This window comes from Apus apus, chromosome 4, assembly GCF_020740795.1.
Source record: "Apus apus isolate bApuApu2 chromosome 4, bApuApu2.pri.cur, whole genome shotgun sequence".
Classification (NCBI taxonomy): domain Eukaryota; kingdom Metazoa; phylum Chordata; class Aves; order Apodiformes; family Apodidae; genus Apus; species Apus apus.
The window spans coordinates 86372613-86390248 of NC_067285.1; the positions used below are offsets into that span (position 1 = coordinate 86372613).

General features: G+C 38.6%; 1 protein-coding gene across 1 annotated transcript; it reads left to right on the forward strand.

Annotated features, from left to right (window-relative positions):
* Positions 1-277: 277 nt before the first annotated feature.
* Positions 278-16439, forward strand: LONRF1 (LON peptidase N-terminal domain and ring finger 1). The gene is made up of 12 exons (XM_051616537.1): positions 278-1016; positions 6138-6256; positions 8675-8797; positions 9380-9484; positions 9912-10149; positions 10234-10324; positions 11152-11266; positions 11834-11955; positions 13069-13227; positions 13339-13501; positions 13897-14049; positions 14392-16439. Exons 1-12 carry the CDS (start codon positions 392-394, stop codon positions 14548-14550), a joined length of 2172 nt encoding a protein of 723 aa, XP_051472497.1. The 5' UTR covers positions 278-391; the 3' UTR covers positions 14551-16439.
* The last annotated feature ends 1197 nt before the right edge of the window (positions 16440-17636 follow it).

The following is a 17636-nucleotide window of genomic DNA, read 5'->3' on the forward strand; positions in this document are numbered from 1 at the left end:
GGGAGCGCTGTTTTGCAACCCCCTGCCCCCGCCTCGCGCCCGGCCCCGGCCCCGCCCCCCCCCCCCCCGCGGCGCCTCCCGCCGCCAATGGCCGGCGCGCGCGGCGGTCAGCTGACGCCGCGTGTTTATGTAAGGCGGCGGCGGGGCGAGCGCGCGCGGCGGAGCGGTTTGAAAGGCGGGCAGCGCTGGGCGCGCGCCACCGCCTCCCGGCAGGGCGGGGGACCGTGGCCCCGGGTCGCGCGCGCAGAGGCGCGCACGTGACACCCCGCCCCCCCGCCCAGGGTGTCTCGCTTCCTCCGCCCCGCGCCGCCAGTGCCGCCGCGCGCCGCGCCGAGCCCAGCGCCGCGGCCGCCGCCGGAGCGCCACACCCCCCGCCGCAGCCGCGCTGCCGATGGCGTCCTCTCCCGTGGCCGTGGGCTCTGAGGTGTCGCCGGAGCCGGGCGGCAGCGGGAGCCCGGCCGAGGAAGCAGATGGAGAGCAGGAGCTGCTGCCGTGGCTGGGCGAGCGGCTGGTGCCCGGGAGCCGCCTGAAGGAAGTGGTGGGCGCGTCCCTGGCGTCGCTGTGCCTCGGGCCCCTCGCCGGACCTCAGCGCCTCGCCACCCTGGTGGACTGCCTGCTGCTGAACTACCGCCTGCGGCAGGGGCTCGGCTGGAGCCGGGGCCGCGGGGCCGCGGCGGAGGGCGGGGGCGCGGCCGAGGGGCCGCTGCGCTGCTGCGGCTGCGGCAGGTTCCTGGGCGAGCCGGTCACCGTCCCGTGCGGGCACACCTACTGCCGCCGCTGTCTCCGGAGGGAGCTGCGGGCCCGCTGCCGCCGCTGCCGGGACTGGCTGCTGCCGGCGGGGGGCACCGGCATGGCCCCTGCCCCGCTGCGGACCAGCGTCGTTCTTAGCCAGCTGGCGGAGAAGTGGTTCCCGGGCGAGTGCGAGAGGGCGAGGACCGGCAGCCGGCTAGAGGAGTTGCTGGCCCAGGGCCGCTTCCGAGAAGCTCTGGGCGCCGCCAGCCAGGCTCTGCGAGCAGGTAAGGCTCGTTCTCCGCCCTGTCTCTGGCCGCGCACTCCCGCCTCGCTACCCGCCCTAGTCCCGGCAGGAGCGGGTCCAGCTGGTAGTGAAGCAGGGCAGGCTCGGGGGGCTGGAAGTGCGGCGGAGTTGGTGGGCGTGCATTTCCTTCCTGCCCCTCAGCCTCTCTTCCTCGCTGCCGCCGGTGGTCGAAATGGACCGATAAAGAACATCCGAACTTCTCTCGAGTTTGCTGAGAGGATTCAGGGATCCTTCCCGCAGCATGGGGGAGTGGAGTGACGGGTTGCGGGACGCACATCTGTTCAGACCTCAGTGGAGCACCAAGCCTAGTTGTGTGGTACACCTCAGAGGCACTGGAGGAGCGTCCAACCTAGGCTTCTCCATGGCTTTTTTTCCCCCCACACATGCTTTCCTGGGACTTGTTTACAGAAGAGTTTTTAGGCTTTGTTTTGGTTTGTATTTAGTAATCGCTGTGCATGGACAAGAGAAATTCTGTCGCTGTATTTAACCTTGTTTCCTGAGAGAGACCTATTTTCACGGTCTTAAGTGTCACCAAGACAATTCCCAGCAGGCCGGGCCTAGTTGCGTAAGCAGACAGGCATGGAGGGGGACAGGTTGTGTAATGGCAGTGACATCATAGGTGGGTGTGGTTGGAGTTTTATAATATTCTGTTGAGAGGGTGCAAAGAGGGGAGGTGGAGGTACGGTTTTAGACTGCCCTGTATTAATTGCAAGCAGCGTGTCTGGTTCCATGAACACTTGAGATACACTCAGTTTTTTAGAGTTTAAATCTGTGGAGAGAGTCAGATTTGATTGATCGAAATACCTAGATGAATCCAGTGACAAGATTCCTTTGTTGTTTTTATTAGACTGTGGATTTTAACACCTGGTGACCTGTGGAATTCCATATTCATTTGTACCATTTTATTTCTGTTCAGAAATTTAGGAATTAATATTTTTATAGATTTAAGTATATTACATTTGACCTGTTGTCTGCAGCAGAGAAAAAAAACCCAAAAGCTTGCATAAGTCTAATCCTTCCAATCTGTTCTGCGGAGATATGTTAGATCTAGTTCAAGAACAAACTGTTTTCAATGTAGGTGGGATTAAGTCTCACATATATATATTATATGCCTTTTGGCAACCTAATTTGAAAAAGCTTACTTGTGGCCCTTGGTTCTACATTGCTTTCCAGGGTGTTTCCAAAACGTAGGAAATATGGAATAGATGTGACTTAAGAAAGTGGATGATCTATTTTAAATCTTGTATGTGTAAGGAGTGGACTTTTTTGTGTGTGTGTGTTCTGAGCAACAGCATTGAGCCATAAAAGTCACTAAGTCAAAACTCTGGCCTTCAGGGTACAAAGTAGTGAATTCATTATAGATCATAAATGTTTGCAGGGGTCCTGTTCCATGTTTCAAGATGCTTTTGAAAGAATAAAAGAGAAAATTAATTCTGCAAACTACAGTTAATTTTTCTTTTATGGATATATCAATAGCATTTAAATATCTGTGGGGAAAGAATTTTGTTTCCTTTTCTTATGAAGCTATATCTTCAATTTTGTCTTTGAAATTTGAGAGTAGTTACCTGTTGTGATGCTTATCCACAATTTTGTTATTCAAATTTAGTATATGTGCTAGAATTAAGTGCTAGAAGCACAGTTTGCAATCCCTTGTACAGCTGTTTCCTATGTCTCCAGTCCTGGGAGCTAAGTATTTTCTAAGCATTCTGGTGAAGATAACAAAGAATTCATAAATCAGAGTGCAGATGTACATTAAATGTTAGTTTAGAGCTGTGGGCTCACAACTACAAATTGAAGGTGATTCCAGGCTAGTAGAGAACTAATTAGTAGCTGCTGGTGCACTTTCTCTGTCCTCCACACTTTTAGGTGGAAAAGATGTAACATAAGAAATGTATTTGTGTTCAAAACAATACATGTTCTGTTTCAGTATTTCCTCACTGGTAATTCATCTCAGTTTCTTTTTATGTAGGTAGTTGAAAAATTGTGATAAGCACAAATCTTATATCCTGAGTAAAGTGTTGTCCCTTTACTCAAATAGTATCTTTTCATAACTTTCTTACATTACTTGAAACATCTGATAGAGAAATACTTGCCATGGTGTAAAAGTGACTTTTGAAGAACAGGAGGAATGTTAACATTCATATGGTTAATATATTGCTTGCAGAGGTTGAAATGAAATAGTTTAGTTAAAGAAGTATATTGGATTAAAATCAAAGTACAGCTTGTCTTTAATCAAGTATCCTGAAACACACCACTAATAGGCTTGAGTTTGGTCTGAATCACAGACTGGTTCCTGCTGGAATGGGCATCAGGAGGTCTATTGACCAATGAATCTCCTGTTCAAAGCAGAATAAACACTGAGTTTGGAGCAGTTTGTAATGTTTTGTCCAGCTGGATTGTGAAAACCTACAAGGATGAAGATTCCACAGCCTCTCTGGGCAACCTGCTCAAAGGTTAATTTTCCTCATTGTGAAATACTTCCTCCTTATTTCACATCAGAACTGCCCTTATTTCACTTTATAACCATTGCCTCTTCTTTTTCACCCATGCATTTCAGCAAAGACTCTTCTAGGTAGCCTCCTCTTGGATTCTAGGAGACTGTTGGGTTCTCCCAAGTCCTTTTGTAATTGTTTTCCACTAAACAAACCCAGTTCTTTCAGGTTCTTCTCAGGGGTTGTATGTTCCAACCCTGACCACTGGGACGATGCTGTAGTACTGTATTAATAAACACTGTGTCCTAAAGTTTTTTCTGCATAGTCGTTTTGATATGCATGTCTTTTATTTTTAATAATTCGGTATGTTTTTAAGAACCATACATAAAACATGCAGGATCAGACCAGAGATGGTTCCTGTATTGGTATGCATATACTGACAGTAGCCAGGAGCAGATGCTTTGGAAGTAGTATAAAAAAATAACTGAGTGGGTTTTTATGTGTACACCTTCATATATTTTACTATTAATGTAATAATAACTAGTCTGTGTTGAACGTACTTGGTGTCCTTATATTGAAGTAATTTGTCTTTGGGCATGGTAGAAGTGAGTGATTTCGGTATTTATGATGTGTTGGGTTGCTGAAATTGAAAATTCAAATACAAATGGTGTTTCTGCTGTATTTAATCTTTGGTCTAAAGTCTTGAAATCTTTGAAATATGTGCTTTCAAACATAGAAATGTATGCTTTCGATGTTTTCAAACTGAAATATATGCTGAAATATGTAAACCAGTGTTTTCATAATTACAGAGCCTAGAAATTATGGTTGCCAAATTTGACATACAAATTTAGGGTTTTAGTCTTGCAAATATTTAGACTTAATTTATTATATGTATTCGATCATTCTTTGGCAGTGTTCAGCAGCAGAGTTGGCGTGGCAAGTTAAACTCCTTCGCTTAGCCCTTTGTTTTGTACCAGTTCAGTTGGAGCCATGCTTTTCTCTTTGAAAAAGAAAAGGACAAAATGTCCACCTACTGTAGACTTGAACTCACATTTTAATTTTCAAATTGTCCTTCAGGCTCCCTTCAGAAAAAAAACCTCAGAGTTCCTCATGTCATTTTCTACACTTGAAGGATGAGCTCTCTCTGGTTATGTGCAAGTACAGAACTTATCACGTAACAGAGACCTGCACTTCCTGCTACCTCTGAAGAATTTGGTTTGATACCAACTCTGCTGGACTTCAGAGAGTCAACTACAAGAGAAGAAAATGGTCTAAAGAATGTGATCTGAGCTCCCACCTTACTAGGCTATAGCACTCACAAAACACAGCCACAGGAAAGCACACGTCAGAGTTTTGCTGCTTGCAGATTTACATGTTTAAGTTAGATGATGTCCCGGACTTCTGTTAATACAGACATTTTATGATGTCTAATATAAAAACCAAGGAAGCCAAATTTGGGGGTATTTATATTTGAAGGAAAGCTATCAACTCCAAAGAAATCAGAAAGACTGTAGTTTCAGCTGTGGAATCTTTTGTCAGTTTTGATGTTCTTAACCCTTTCTTTTCCTCGAGGGTCTTTTAATATGTAGCATTGTGGATCTAAATACAAAGCAGTGTGTTGGAATACATGGGAACATTGACCAGTCTGGCTTTTAAATGTCAAACATGCTAATGTTGGAAATTAGGAACTAGACATTTAGAATAGGCTAAGATGGAGTATCTAATTGAAATTAATCCCTTTTTAGAAAATCTTGTTGAAATAAACTTAAATATTTTAGTATTGTTTATGGTAGACCGATATGTGACTTATTCAATGAAAAACACAGATGTATAAAAAAAATCAAGAACAAAGCCGTGTGCTGGCATTTTTTCAAAGCAAAAACTACAATTAGTTGTGTTATGAAAACCATAGTTTTAGTGGCATGGAGATGGGTATGCTTCCCATTTAGAGGTTGCTATACTAGAAGTGCAAAGTACTGCACACTGGGCAGGAGAACTTCTCTTTACTAAACACATACTAGGGTTTTTCTGTTGCAGAAGTTCCACTAGTACAAGTCCTTACAACAGGGCTGCCAAGTGTTAAAAGCTTTCTTGTGTTGGCTGTCTCTTTTCAGACGATGTAGTGATGAAGACTGTTGCTGGTACTTACCGGATGGAAAAGTGGCATTTGTATCTCAAGCCATAGTTGAAAGGTGTTGGACATTAAAAATAAATGACAGTATAAAGAAAAACTTGAACATATGAAAGCAAACTTTGTAATACTTAGATATCTGGGAATTCACTGCACTTTTATTAAGATTTTTGTGGGTTTGAATGGTTGTACTGTAAAGCTAAAGTCTGTTTACTCAGTGTTCAAGTTCTGGTGTCGCAGCAGAACTGAGCAGTGCTTTATTCTGTCAACTTCAGTGTTAGACCTTTTAAAATATATTCTGTTGTTGCTGCAATATACATTAGAGTGTATGAAATTTGATGCTTGATTTGAAAGATGTAAGCCTGAAATTACTGCCACTTTTATTACCCAAACATTGGGGGGGGGGAGAATGTACTCCAGTAATTTTCAAAGTTTGGTACAAAAAAGTGTGGCTATGACATACCACTATGAAAGCATATCTAATTAAAAATTACAATTTTCTGAGTTATTAAAAGTGTTACTTAATTTTTGTCTTCAGATTCTGGTGACTTAATGCTAAGAATTTACAGAGCTGAGTCATATGTTGGCCTCCAAGAATATAAAACAGCCATAGAAGATCTAAATTTTGTTATTTCTAAAATGCCAAATTGGCCAGAGGTAAGCTGATACAAACTCTTCATTTATCACAATCTGTGCTTATCTATAAAATGAATGAATTCTGAATTATACTTGCATCAGGTTAAGAACCCAGGTCAGCTACTTTAAATGTTTTCTTATAAGACATGCAGAATGCTAAAAGGTATCTTAAAATAGTTATTTATATGAGATAATGAAGTGATGAGTATGGAAGGTTAGAGTTGACTAGCCTGTCTACTTGGAAGTGTTAATTTACCCTTCATCAAAAACTTGAGGTATTTTTATTTCTTATCACAATGTGAGGTGCTGTCTTTGGACAAAAAGTGAAGTAGAACTGACTTCTTGCAAGTATTTTGAAGTACTTTGGTGCTATCTGCATTTATTTGTCATTACTTCTTTATAAGAATATTTGTGTTCTCTTAAGGAAAGTTATTAAATACTTAAAAATTTAACTTTGGGTTAATGTTATTTAACTGGATGGTTTGCTGAAATTGTGCAGCCAGCTTTAATTGCCTGAAAGCAGAATTTCTGAGGCCTGTGTGTTTGGTAGGTTGATGTAACTGAGTTTTAACGTTTCTTGTGCTGTGTACAACTTAGTCCTTTTAAAGCTCTGCACTTACTTGAAGTTTTTATGCTATGCTTGTATTTCCCGAAGTCAGAGCATTTTAAGTATTATCTCTTCCTTGAGAATGTCACGTGAGATGAGCGAGCACTGTTGCCAGTCAGGACTGGAAATTTTGGCTCTATGTTAACATTTCTCTCACATTTTTTTAATTCTATTGGTAAAACAGTTTGCTATATAAATAGAACAACACAATTTTCTTCTCCAGATATTATTACCAAAGAGTCAAAAAATACTTAGCACAACAATAAAGCAGCTTACAAATAGTATTGGCTAAAAAAAATGAGTATACTTTTGGGCCTTTTTTAGTGCCTCTGATACTTGGCATTGGGATAGTTTATGATGATGTAACCTGTAACAGCTGAGGGTTGGGGTTTCTTTTGTTTATTTGTTAATTTTTATTAAGGGAAGGACACTGCTGTTTTAGCTTGGAAAGTTTTTCTTTGAAAAGCCTAAAGAAACTCAGTGGGAACAGAGCTTTGCAAATAGTACAGGCAGCTGGGGAGTCACAGGCCTTCAGAACTGTGAGATACTGCATATTACAGCACTGTCTAACCTCTGAGCACAGCAGGAACAGAAAGATCTCACTGCACAAGGCAAGATAGCTACTGCTGTCTTGGTCTCTCCTGTGTTAAGTAGTTCCCTGGCTACTGCAAATTCGAGAGCATCCTACTTTTTGCCTCTTGGCACTGGTAGTACTGTCTACTTTCCTCTGTATGTTTAGGAAGAAAACTCACTTCTCTTACATGAGATTGGTTTGATGGATTTCTCAAACAGTTATCTCTGAAGGGAAATAAGCTGTCTGTAAGAGGATAATTAGCATACGTTCCTTCTTCATGATACATCTTAATGAAACTGCCTAAATCCATCAAAGATGATGCATGCCCTCATCTGACAGCCTTGTTTAACAGATTCTACTGTTAATACTGGCAGTTGCCCAGTAGAAACTGCACTCTGAGGTTTACTGGTTTCATTTTTTTTTTTTTTTGGTTTTCCAGCCCATTATCCAAAAATCTCATATATAACTAGAAGTTGTTGTTTATCTAACTTTTGTTAGGTAACAGTTGATTTTATGTGACTCATATTTATATTATGACAAACAATTTTTTAAAATTTAGGGAAGTTGTATAGGGACTTATTAGTTCTAATACCATATAATCACATGTAGGTTCAGCAAAATTCAGTAGTGTTCTCCCCCCCTTTTTTTTTTTCTTTCAGAGAAAATAGTGAACAGATTCCCCCCCCAGCCCCACTGCTGTCTAGTGTTCAAGAATAAAATATAGTTGGAGGAAGCAATTTAAAAAGTGCATGGTTTTGTGTTGCAAATATAGTTTAAGGTGTATGTAAGGGACACATGGTTGTGTGAATTGTTTGGTTTGTAGTTAGTGTTTTGCAGGCTGGAACCATAAGGCTTTTAGTAAAACAGAGGGGAAAAATGGGTGAGATGTATGAGATTATGTCATAATTTGCATTGCATGTCCCGCTTCTTCCCCTCTGAAGGCTCATAGAAAGGGAAAATTCAGACTTTTTGTAAATTCAGTGCTAGTCAGGTTTTTAACCATTTGTGTAAGCCAAAGCAAATTAACTGAAAGAACACTAACACCAGCCTATTCCATGACTCCTTTCAAACACTGTAGGGAATGTATGTTAGACAAGGCATATAGGTAGACCACACTGTGCACAGCTGAAGTTTGTTGAAGACCTACATTCATTTTGTTATGGAGGGTTCTAATTCTTACTCTGTTGTAATGCCTGTAGGATGAATACTGCCATTCTGCATGCTCTCTAGAAATGTCTTTGTGGTGTCTGTTTTACAGGTCTACTTCTGGAAAGGGAAAGTGCTGCAGGACTCTGGCTTTTTAGGTGATGCCTTACAACTGTTTCTACAGTGCTTAGCCCTTGATGAGGACTTTCTTCCAGCCAAGCTAGAAGTAGAAAGGGTAAGGGGTTTTTTTTGAAACTGGATTACTATCTCTGACTTGATTCCATTATAAATCTTCCATTATGGTAGACTTCATGCATTTAAAAATCATCAACACATTCAGAGAAGACTCCGGTGGCAGATTAATTCCTCCAAAATTTATCATACTACACTGAAGAAATAGTCCTAATGTGCAAGATTCAAGTACACCTTTCAAAGTACATATACTTTTGAAGATAACTGAATGAAAGTCCAGAAAACTGGAAAGCAGGCACCAAGTTAAATATTCTAAACCAAACGCTTTTGTGCTCAGAGCTTGACAGCTTTTCTTTGATAATAAAAATTTACATTGAAAAAGCTGCATCATATTGAATTGATAGTGTCTGTCTGTTTGAAGACCACACAGTAGAAAAGATTTTTAGATTATTTTTAGTAGGATAGGCATGGAGGATTCTGCTTGTTCTTAACTCTTATTTCTCAGTGCTTAAATAAATCTCTATTTATGAGGATAACAATATAGATTTTTTTAATGTAGTTATGTAATAAAGCTATGTATAGATCCTTTATCATCATTATGAACATTTAGATGTTTGTTTTCTAGACATTGTGTGATGTGCTGTCGCCAGAGAAGTTGGGAGAAAGTCTAAAGGAGTCTGCTTGGAGTTCACCACATATTCGAAATAAACCTTTTCTACTTGGTTCTGAGGTAAGTGTTACTGCAACTTATAGCTTTGTCCTGAGCAGGTAACAAACCTGCTTTCCAGCCTAAATTCTGTTTTTTTCCAATTTGGCTAATTACAGAAGACTTATAATTTGGAATTAATGTATTTTCATTTGGAGTGTTAGACTTCTAATTCCAATGCACTACTTATTAGATGGTACTGAAGTTTGGAATTAGTGACTTCAAAATAAAAAGAAATAGGTTTTTTTCGTTTTCTTTGAAGCAGATTAAGACCTTTAAACTGTTAATGCTAAGCAAATTTTAGGACTTTCTTGACTTACCAGATTCTTCTGGTTACCTAACTAACTAATTGTGGCTATCAATTTGACTTATTTGTCTTTGCCTGTTCACATCTTGTATACTTTATTTGTGTTACTTCTTAAGTAAAGTTCAGTTCATCTTGCTATTTTAGAGTTTAGGAGGATCAGAGGTACTGGAGCCTGTCAGTGGAAGCTTAAATCGTGCACAGTCTGCTCATGCTCTTAACTCAACAAAAGACCTAGCCAAGGAAGGTGGCTTAAAGAGAGTGTCTTCTGAACCTCTTCTCTCTGGCCAAGAAAAAGGCGCTTTGTTGAAAAGAAAGCTTTCCTTTTCAGAACAGGATACAGTTGTATGTGAAGATGGAAGAAACAAACACAAAAAACAAGGAGGTAAACAGTCACTTACTTTAAAATTTAAGTGCTTACTGTCTTGTGCCTTTCTTTGAAAGAGTATTTTGTCTTACTTTTCCTTAGAAAGTACAAAAAGGGACATGACACTGGCTTTTGGAACTGTTCCAGGGGATTTGATCGATATATCAGATTTTGAGTGCTCTCTATGTATGAGGTAAGATTTCCTCCTTGATTTCTGTTATAAATGCTTGACCACATTGCGTGACACATACAAACTGAGGGAGGTAGTGACAGGTTGTGATCAGTTTTCATATCAGTAATTTCCAGCCTTCACTAGAGTTGTGTTTTTGAAATGTGTTACTTGCTACAATGCTATATAATACAGAATTGTTTTTATCAAGCTGCCTTTTAAATTACTTTTGGAATTGTTAACTGGTAACCTTAAAACAACAGATTCTTTTGGAGGTTTTTTTCAGTCAATAAAACTATTTAACTTATTATTTTGGGAAGGCTAATTCTGATAAGTATAGCCTGTGAGCCTCATATTTGTCTAGGAGGTGTAGTTATTGAAGAATTTTGGTCTACTTAAATGTAGCCTTTGTATTTGAAAACTCTTATGGAGTCATCTTGGTTTTCAGAATGAATACCTTGTAACATGGTGTATACTAAACTGTCCATAGTTATGTTAGTAGTGTGTAATACTGCTATTAAAACAACTTTGCTCCCCAAAGAATCACTTAGTTTTGTGTATTCTGAATTGCTTTGTGGTGAGACCAAAATCATTGTACACTGGAATAAATGTTTAGATATTTAGAGTGTTGAAATATGTCCCGATGCATCAGAAAACACAAAATGAGTGGTGCAGTGGCAAATGGAAGCAAAGTGCATTATAGAGAGGAAAAGGAGAATAAGAAGATATTAGATTAATTGCCTCTGGTTTGTTATGATATAGCCAGTCTTAAAAGTTAAAGAGGTTGATTACTGACTCTTCCAGAAAGACACACTTGCCATGGTATCTAACTTTTAGTAACTTTGTTTCAGGCTATTCTTTGAGCCGGTGACAACCCCTTGTGGACATACTTTTTGCAAAGGTTGCTTGGAACGGTGTTTAGATCATGCTCCCCAGTGTCCACTCTGTAAGGAGAGTTTGAAAGAGGTACTGTTTCTCAGTAGAGCTCACAAATAAAATATATTGTATTATTTTAAAGGCTGTTTGACTTAACAACTTGGATTCGCTTAGGTTATGGATTGCTGCTAGAAAGGAAAAACTTAAGACATGCTTTGTCAATACAAGTTGATTAGGTTTGTCTCAGCATCTTAGAGGCTTTGTGTTTCTGTGACCATCTGCTTTATTGGTGTAATTAAATCCTGAGCATTTGTAAACTTTGGTAACTATTCAGTTGAACCTCTCTGTGATTTCTGTGCACTTATTTGTGTGGCTGTATAACCTGGGAAATCAATTCTGTCTCTGGTAAAAGCATAGAAATACAAACTGTATTAGACACTAAGAATTAAAACAGAGAATCTCATTTTCAGCTATTAGAGTAATGTTAGAGGTTAAGTAATGAAACATAAGAATTTCAGAGCTGTAAGTTTTCATGCATTTAAATCTAACTTATGACACATTTTATACAAAATGGTTTTAAATGAAACTTGCATTTTCTCAAGCCTTTTGTTAATATATATAAAAAGAAATATTAATAATTTTTTAAATTGCTTACAGTACCTTGCAAGCAGAAAATACAGCATAACAGAATTGCTGGAGGAATTAATAATGAAATATTTGTCTGATGAATTATATGAGAGAAAAAGAATTCATGCTGAAGAAACAGCTGAACACTCAAAGTAAGCTTGTTGTCTTTTATCTAGAAATCCTGAGAGATTGGTATGGAAATCCTTTTTAGAAATGTGTTCATTTTTTGATTATTAATAATGGCATATTCTGGATGCAAGAAGGAGTATAAAGACATGTATTTCAGAAAATTAGTTAATTAATTAAAGTTTTTTAACTATGTTAGAAATAAAAAAGCCTACTCTTTAGTAGTAGTAACATGAGGCCCTTCAGTTCTCTACAAAATATGTTTGCCATTCTGCTTCTTTTTCTGTGTGTACTGTCATGGAGCTTCAGTTTTAGCTTTGCTGTTGTTAATGGAATTGTCCTCTTTAGTTGGCTGCAGAATCTCAGATACTTGAGTTGCTTTCAAAGCAGTTCATGATAGACATTAATTGTACGTTGATGATCATTGTAAGTGCTAAAATGTAGCTATAAAACTACAGCTTATGAGACTTGCCAAACAGAATCCATGCATTAAAATTAAGTTTCGTAGTCTGAAAGGTATTATATACCTGCTAATGTTTTAATGCTAACTTGTTTGTAACAACTATCAACTGTACATATTTGATAAGATAGTATGAATAAGAATTTGTTTTCCAGCTAGGCCTGCTGAGGCACAGTGAAAGGTAAAAATTATACCCTGAGTTGCATCTTGTGATATTGAGTCTATAATTGAAAATAGTCTAAATGGTGACCTAGCTACTGTGTAGTTGCTGCTACATGTTTTTTTAGTTCCAGAAGGACTGGGACTCTGAGGGCATAATGGCTTTTATGGCTCAAACTAAAGCAAAAAGGAAAAAAATAACCAACATTCCTGCCCCCAAAACAAAGCACTTCGTTCACTGATAAAATACTGTCTAGATAAATAGTCATTTAGTTATAAGCAATAACAGGTTTACTGTCCAGTATGTATTCAAACCAGTGCATAGATATTCAGCCACTGCTACTACTATTTGTTTTTATTGTTTATAAAAGTTATTACAATGTTCTTGTTATTAAACTTCAAAAAGAGTGCTTTATGACCTCAAATACAGCGAACACACTGAAAAAAATAATGTATTGTCTTGGCATAGTTCCGTGCTTAGGTTTTTAAGCCATATATTTCTTTTTATGTTCTCTTGAAGCTTGACCAAGAATGTTCCAATATTTGTTTGCACTATGGCATATCCTACTGTGCCTTGCCCTCTACATGTGTTTGAGCCAAGATACCGACTAATGATTCGCAGAAGTATGGAAACTGGGACTAAACAGTTTGGGATGTGTATAAGTGATTCTCAGAATGGGTAGGTGTACATCCTAATTCTAAGCTTCTTGACTCTTAAGTCTTTTTTTCATTTTAAAAAGTGTCCTTTCAGAAGTGTGTAATTGCATTGTTGACAAGGTGTCTCTTTTAGTTTTGCAGATTATGGATGCATGCTGCAAATTAGGAATGTTCATTTTCTACCCGATGGACGGTCCGTTGTTGATACAGTTGGTGGAAAGAGATTTCGAGTTTTACAGAGAGGGATGAAAGATGGTTATTGCACTGCAGACATTGAATATTTAGAAGATGTTAAGGTATCCAGAATGCTGCCTAAATACTTACTAGTGTTAATATCTTAAGATTTTTTGCTTGATTTGTTTTTGAGAGCTCTATTTCAAATTTTTAGGTCCTTAGGCCACTGGAAGATTCAGTGTCACCACACAGAAGAAATGGAAGCTAGCTTATTTTTTTATTACTATAAAGCAACAAAAGAAATACTATGCTTTTTGTTTGAACAGTATTTGAAGCTGTAACTTTTAAAAATATCACAGGACTTCTTTACTATTCAGTCATTAGCAGTCAAGGTGTAGGAGAATGCAAGAAGTAGATCTAAATGTAGTTGAAATAAAATGTTCTTTTATTTTAGCTTAAACACCTTAGTAATTGCTTCTGTATCTCTAATGATATTTTCATAACATTCCTGCTATAGGTTGCTGATGAAGAAGAACTAAAGAAACTGAGAGAACTTCACAATTTTGTTTACAATCAGGCCTGCAGTTGGTTCCAAAACTTAAGAAACAAATTTCGCACTCAAATTCTTCAGCACTTTGGGCCAATGCCTGACAGGGAAGAAAATATACAGGTGAGACATCATTTAATATCAATTATTAGGTGCTTACTTCTAAAAAGAAAAACCCTGTTAACTACTACTAAACAGTAAAAGAAAAAATACTTTTTTCCCCAGCTTTGAAGGCAGTAAGGCTTGCATCTTGTTTCTCTTATAAGAAAGGCAATTCTTTCACTGTTTGACAGTTTTTGCTGGAAAGGATGATATGCTGCTGTGGAGTAATCTTTGGCTAGTGCCATAAACTGCTGCATAAACTTTAAACTACTTTTTGTTCTTGATGACTGTGTCTTTTGATTCTTTGTGTTAGTCAACTCTACTGCATTGGTTATGAGTAACTGATTTAACTTTTATTTTTAGGCAATGCCCAATGGTCCTGCTTGGTGTTGGTGGCTTCTAGCTGTTCTTCCAGTAGACCCCAGGTATCAGCTGTCAGTTCTCTCCATGATGTCTTTAAAAGACCGTCTGATAAAAATCCAACATATACTCACATATTTTTCTAGAGACCAGTCCAAGTGACTAACCGCCTGGGTCTTCCTGAAAAGTTGCTCTGTTCTGGTTGTAGTAGCAGCTGGAATTTTTGCTGCCTTTGCACATCTAGCGCTGGTTTGAGAAGTGTAATGAAACTGCTTTTTGTCTCTCCTGCCCACCCTCCTGATGAACTACGTGGTTCTTTGAATGCAAACTTTTTTCAACTAGGAGAGAAGACCACTGATGATTACACCAAGTCAATCCAGCTAGATATGTTTTTCACGTTACCTACATTACAATTTGCACTATGTAGAAGACAACGTTTTTGAGACTTGATGATTTTAGCCACTGACTTTTTAAAGCTGTGGGACGTACAGAACTTAAGGCTGACAGTCCAAGTTTACAACATTGAGGAGGTATTAAAAGTTTTGCATCTAAGTTTGCCTCATACAATTCTTCTTTTGCTGTTTGCACAATTATTTGAAATATAGTATTGAATGTCACTGTTGGATATTACTACTCTTGTTGAATTATCTTGACCATGAATATGGCACAGATTTTTAACTTATCTTGTAAATGTATGCATCACAAAACAGGTGACATTATGAACTGTATGCTGAACTGAGAGCCAATTTTAAAGAAACAAATGCAAAAAAAAAAGGTATTTCTTGTCTAAAAGTACTTAAACTGTGAATATGGTTTACATACCTAGGCCTGTATATGTTAAAGAGGAAACTGAAAACTAAATGCTAGTACCAGTTCCATTTCTACTGGGCTTTTCAGGCTGGCTGTTCTTCCAAAGCACACACTTAGTTTATAGAGCTTAGAAGAAAAAATCTTGGAGTGTGGGTGCGTGTGTGTGTATTGGGGATTGTGCGTCCAGGATTTTAAAGCTTAAAGTTTTATTTGAACTTCTTAAGTTGGTACCAATGTGAGTTCTATGCCTTATTCATATCAATAGTAGAGCACATTGCAGTGGCAAGGTTAGCATCGTGCTGCCAATAGGTACTTTTTGTAATTAAAGGTTTGCATATTTGTGAATATGTCTGATACTGGCTTTCTTGTATGTAAATCATTTGTAAAATATTTCTTAAATCTTGCTTTTGCTAATATATTTAATTTTCAATAAAAGCTAAAAGTTTGTAATATTTTTAACTATCAGAAACTAAATATCACTTTCATTTTTCATATGCTTCTAATCTGAGTTCTTAAGTAAATGCAGAAACAGCTCTTGAAGCTACATTAAGGTTGTGGGCACTTAATGATGTAAGTGGTATGTACATAATCTGTTTCTGATTATAGTGCTTGTCTTAGACTGATTATTGGTCAGACAAGTTTTTTTGCTAGTGTCCTGCTTTTGTATCTACATCATTTAAATTAAGGTGGTATTGGGTATGAAATTTGCATTTCACAAAACTTAAAAGTTGTGGGAAACTGTTCTTGTGGAATACTTCCATATTTCACAGGCTTGCTAACCAGATGCCGTGGCCTTGTTCCCGTCTGGAGGATAAGGCTTGTGATATTACAGGCAACCTAAAATCCATTGGGTCACTTTTAATGTGGGCTTCTATCTTGGGTAAATTTTTCCTTTATCATATGAATAAAGTGCTGGGTTAACACTTGGAAAGCTTTCTGTATTTCTCCACTTCCAGTATGTTACAACCTTAGAAACTTAATCTTTGTATTGCCATGATCTTCTTAAGAATGCAGCTGACAAGATTTTTTCTTTTTCTTGACAGCAAAAAGTCCCTGTAGCCCCACTTGAAATACCCAAATTATCTAATGTGGTTGGTTGGTTGGTTGGTTGTTTTTTTTTCTTGCAAAGAGCTTTGATTTTTGAAATTGACTATTCCCTAGTCTGCTGGAAGATGTCTTCTAGGTGTTTTTTTACATTCCCCTGAGTTTTTAATAAAATAAAATCAGATAGTGTCAGTTGCCTTCTGCTGTCCTGTGCATATATAAATTCTACTTCTGGAATTGTAAACCATGTAGGAGAAAAATTTATTAGAATGAAACAGCAATATCTACAACAAAAAAAAGTAAAGTAAACTGTGATTAAGGGTGATCAAAGTACTACTTTTCAGTAACTTCTCCACAAACATGATCATTGTAGATGCTGTTGGGAGTGATATGAAATTGAGAAATGGGAGGAAAGATATTTAAGTGGCTTCTCAAATTGAGATTTTTTTTCAAGTGCTTCAACATGAGGCATTGAAGTCACTGTACCATGAAGTATCAGCCCAGAAGTGGTGTGTATTCTTTAGGTCTTTCTGGCAAGGATTCATTCCTAGTTTTGCAGAATTTTTTGCTAGAATTCTCACTGAAATTATTTTGTGGTAAGTATTCACCCCTAGTCTCTTTATGCTAATTACTCTTATGAAACAGCATTTCTTGTTACAGCTTGATGCCTTGGGTGAGAACCAATGAACTTTTAGGTTCAGAAACCTTGGCTTTCTTGGTGTGAAATGAAGATTTTAGGTTTCTCCATCTAACAAGATTTTCCTTTTGGAAAGGCTTTGGTGGGTAAATACACAAATTTCATCACATCCTTTCTAGTGAGTTGTCTCTCAGTGAGCCTTTTACTGGTCAATATGCAACAATATGCAGAGGTGGCTGTCAGGTATGTTGGTGGGGATGGCTATGAAGCTTGAAGTGATGCTAGAACATAAGTAGGGAGAAATGTGTGCTCTGAACTCTGAAAGCCTAGGCCAGGTTGAAACACTGCTAGAGGCTGTACAAGACTTATAAGAGTCTTATTAGAGAGAAAGAAGTTGGTAAAGAAGCCTTTATACCTCTAGTTGAGGGGGTTTGTTTTGTTTGGTAAGAGGGAAGAATGTCCTGTACTGTAAATAACTTCTAGAGCAGACAGAGTATGTTCATACGCTGTACTAGCTAGGAAGCTGGCCATTTACTAGATGCTCAAGTGTGTTACAAAAGGGAAATGATGTCATGGGAAACCAGGGACAGGAAGCTGTTCTGTCTTAAGACAAATACAGAGCCTTTCCAATCCAAATAGAAATTCTCTGGAGCTTGGAACCCTAAGCTACTTAATTATGTCATCTATTTGTGTGAGTGTTTGTTTCTTGCATTCAAGAGCTTCCTCATCTGTCAGCTAGAAATGTTTTTCTTTTGAT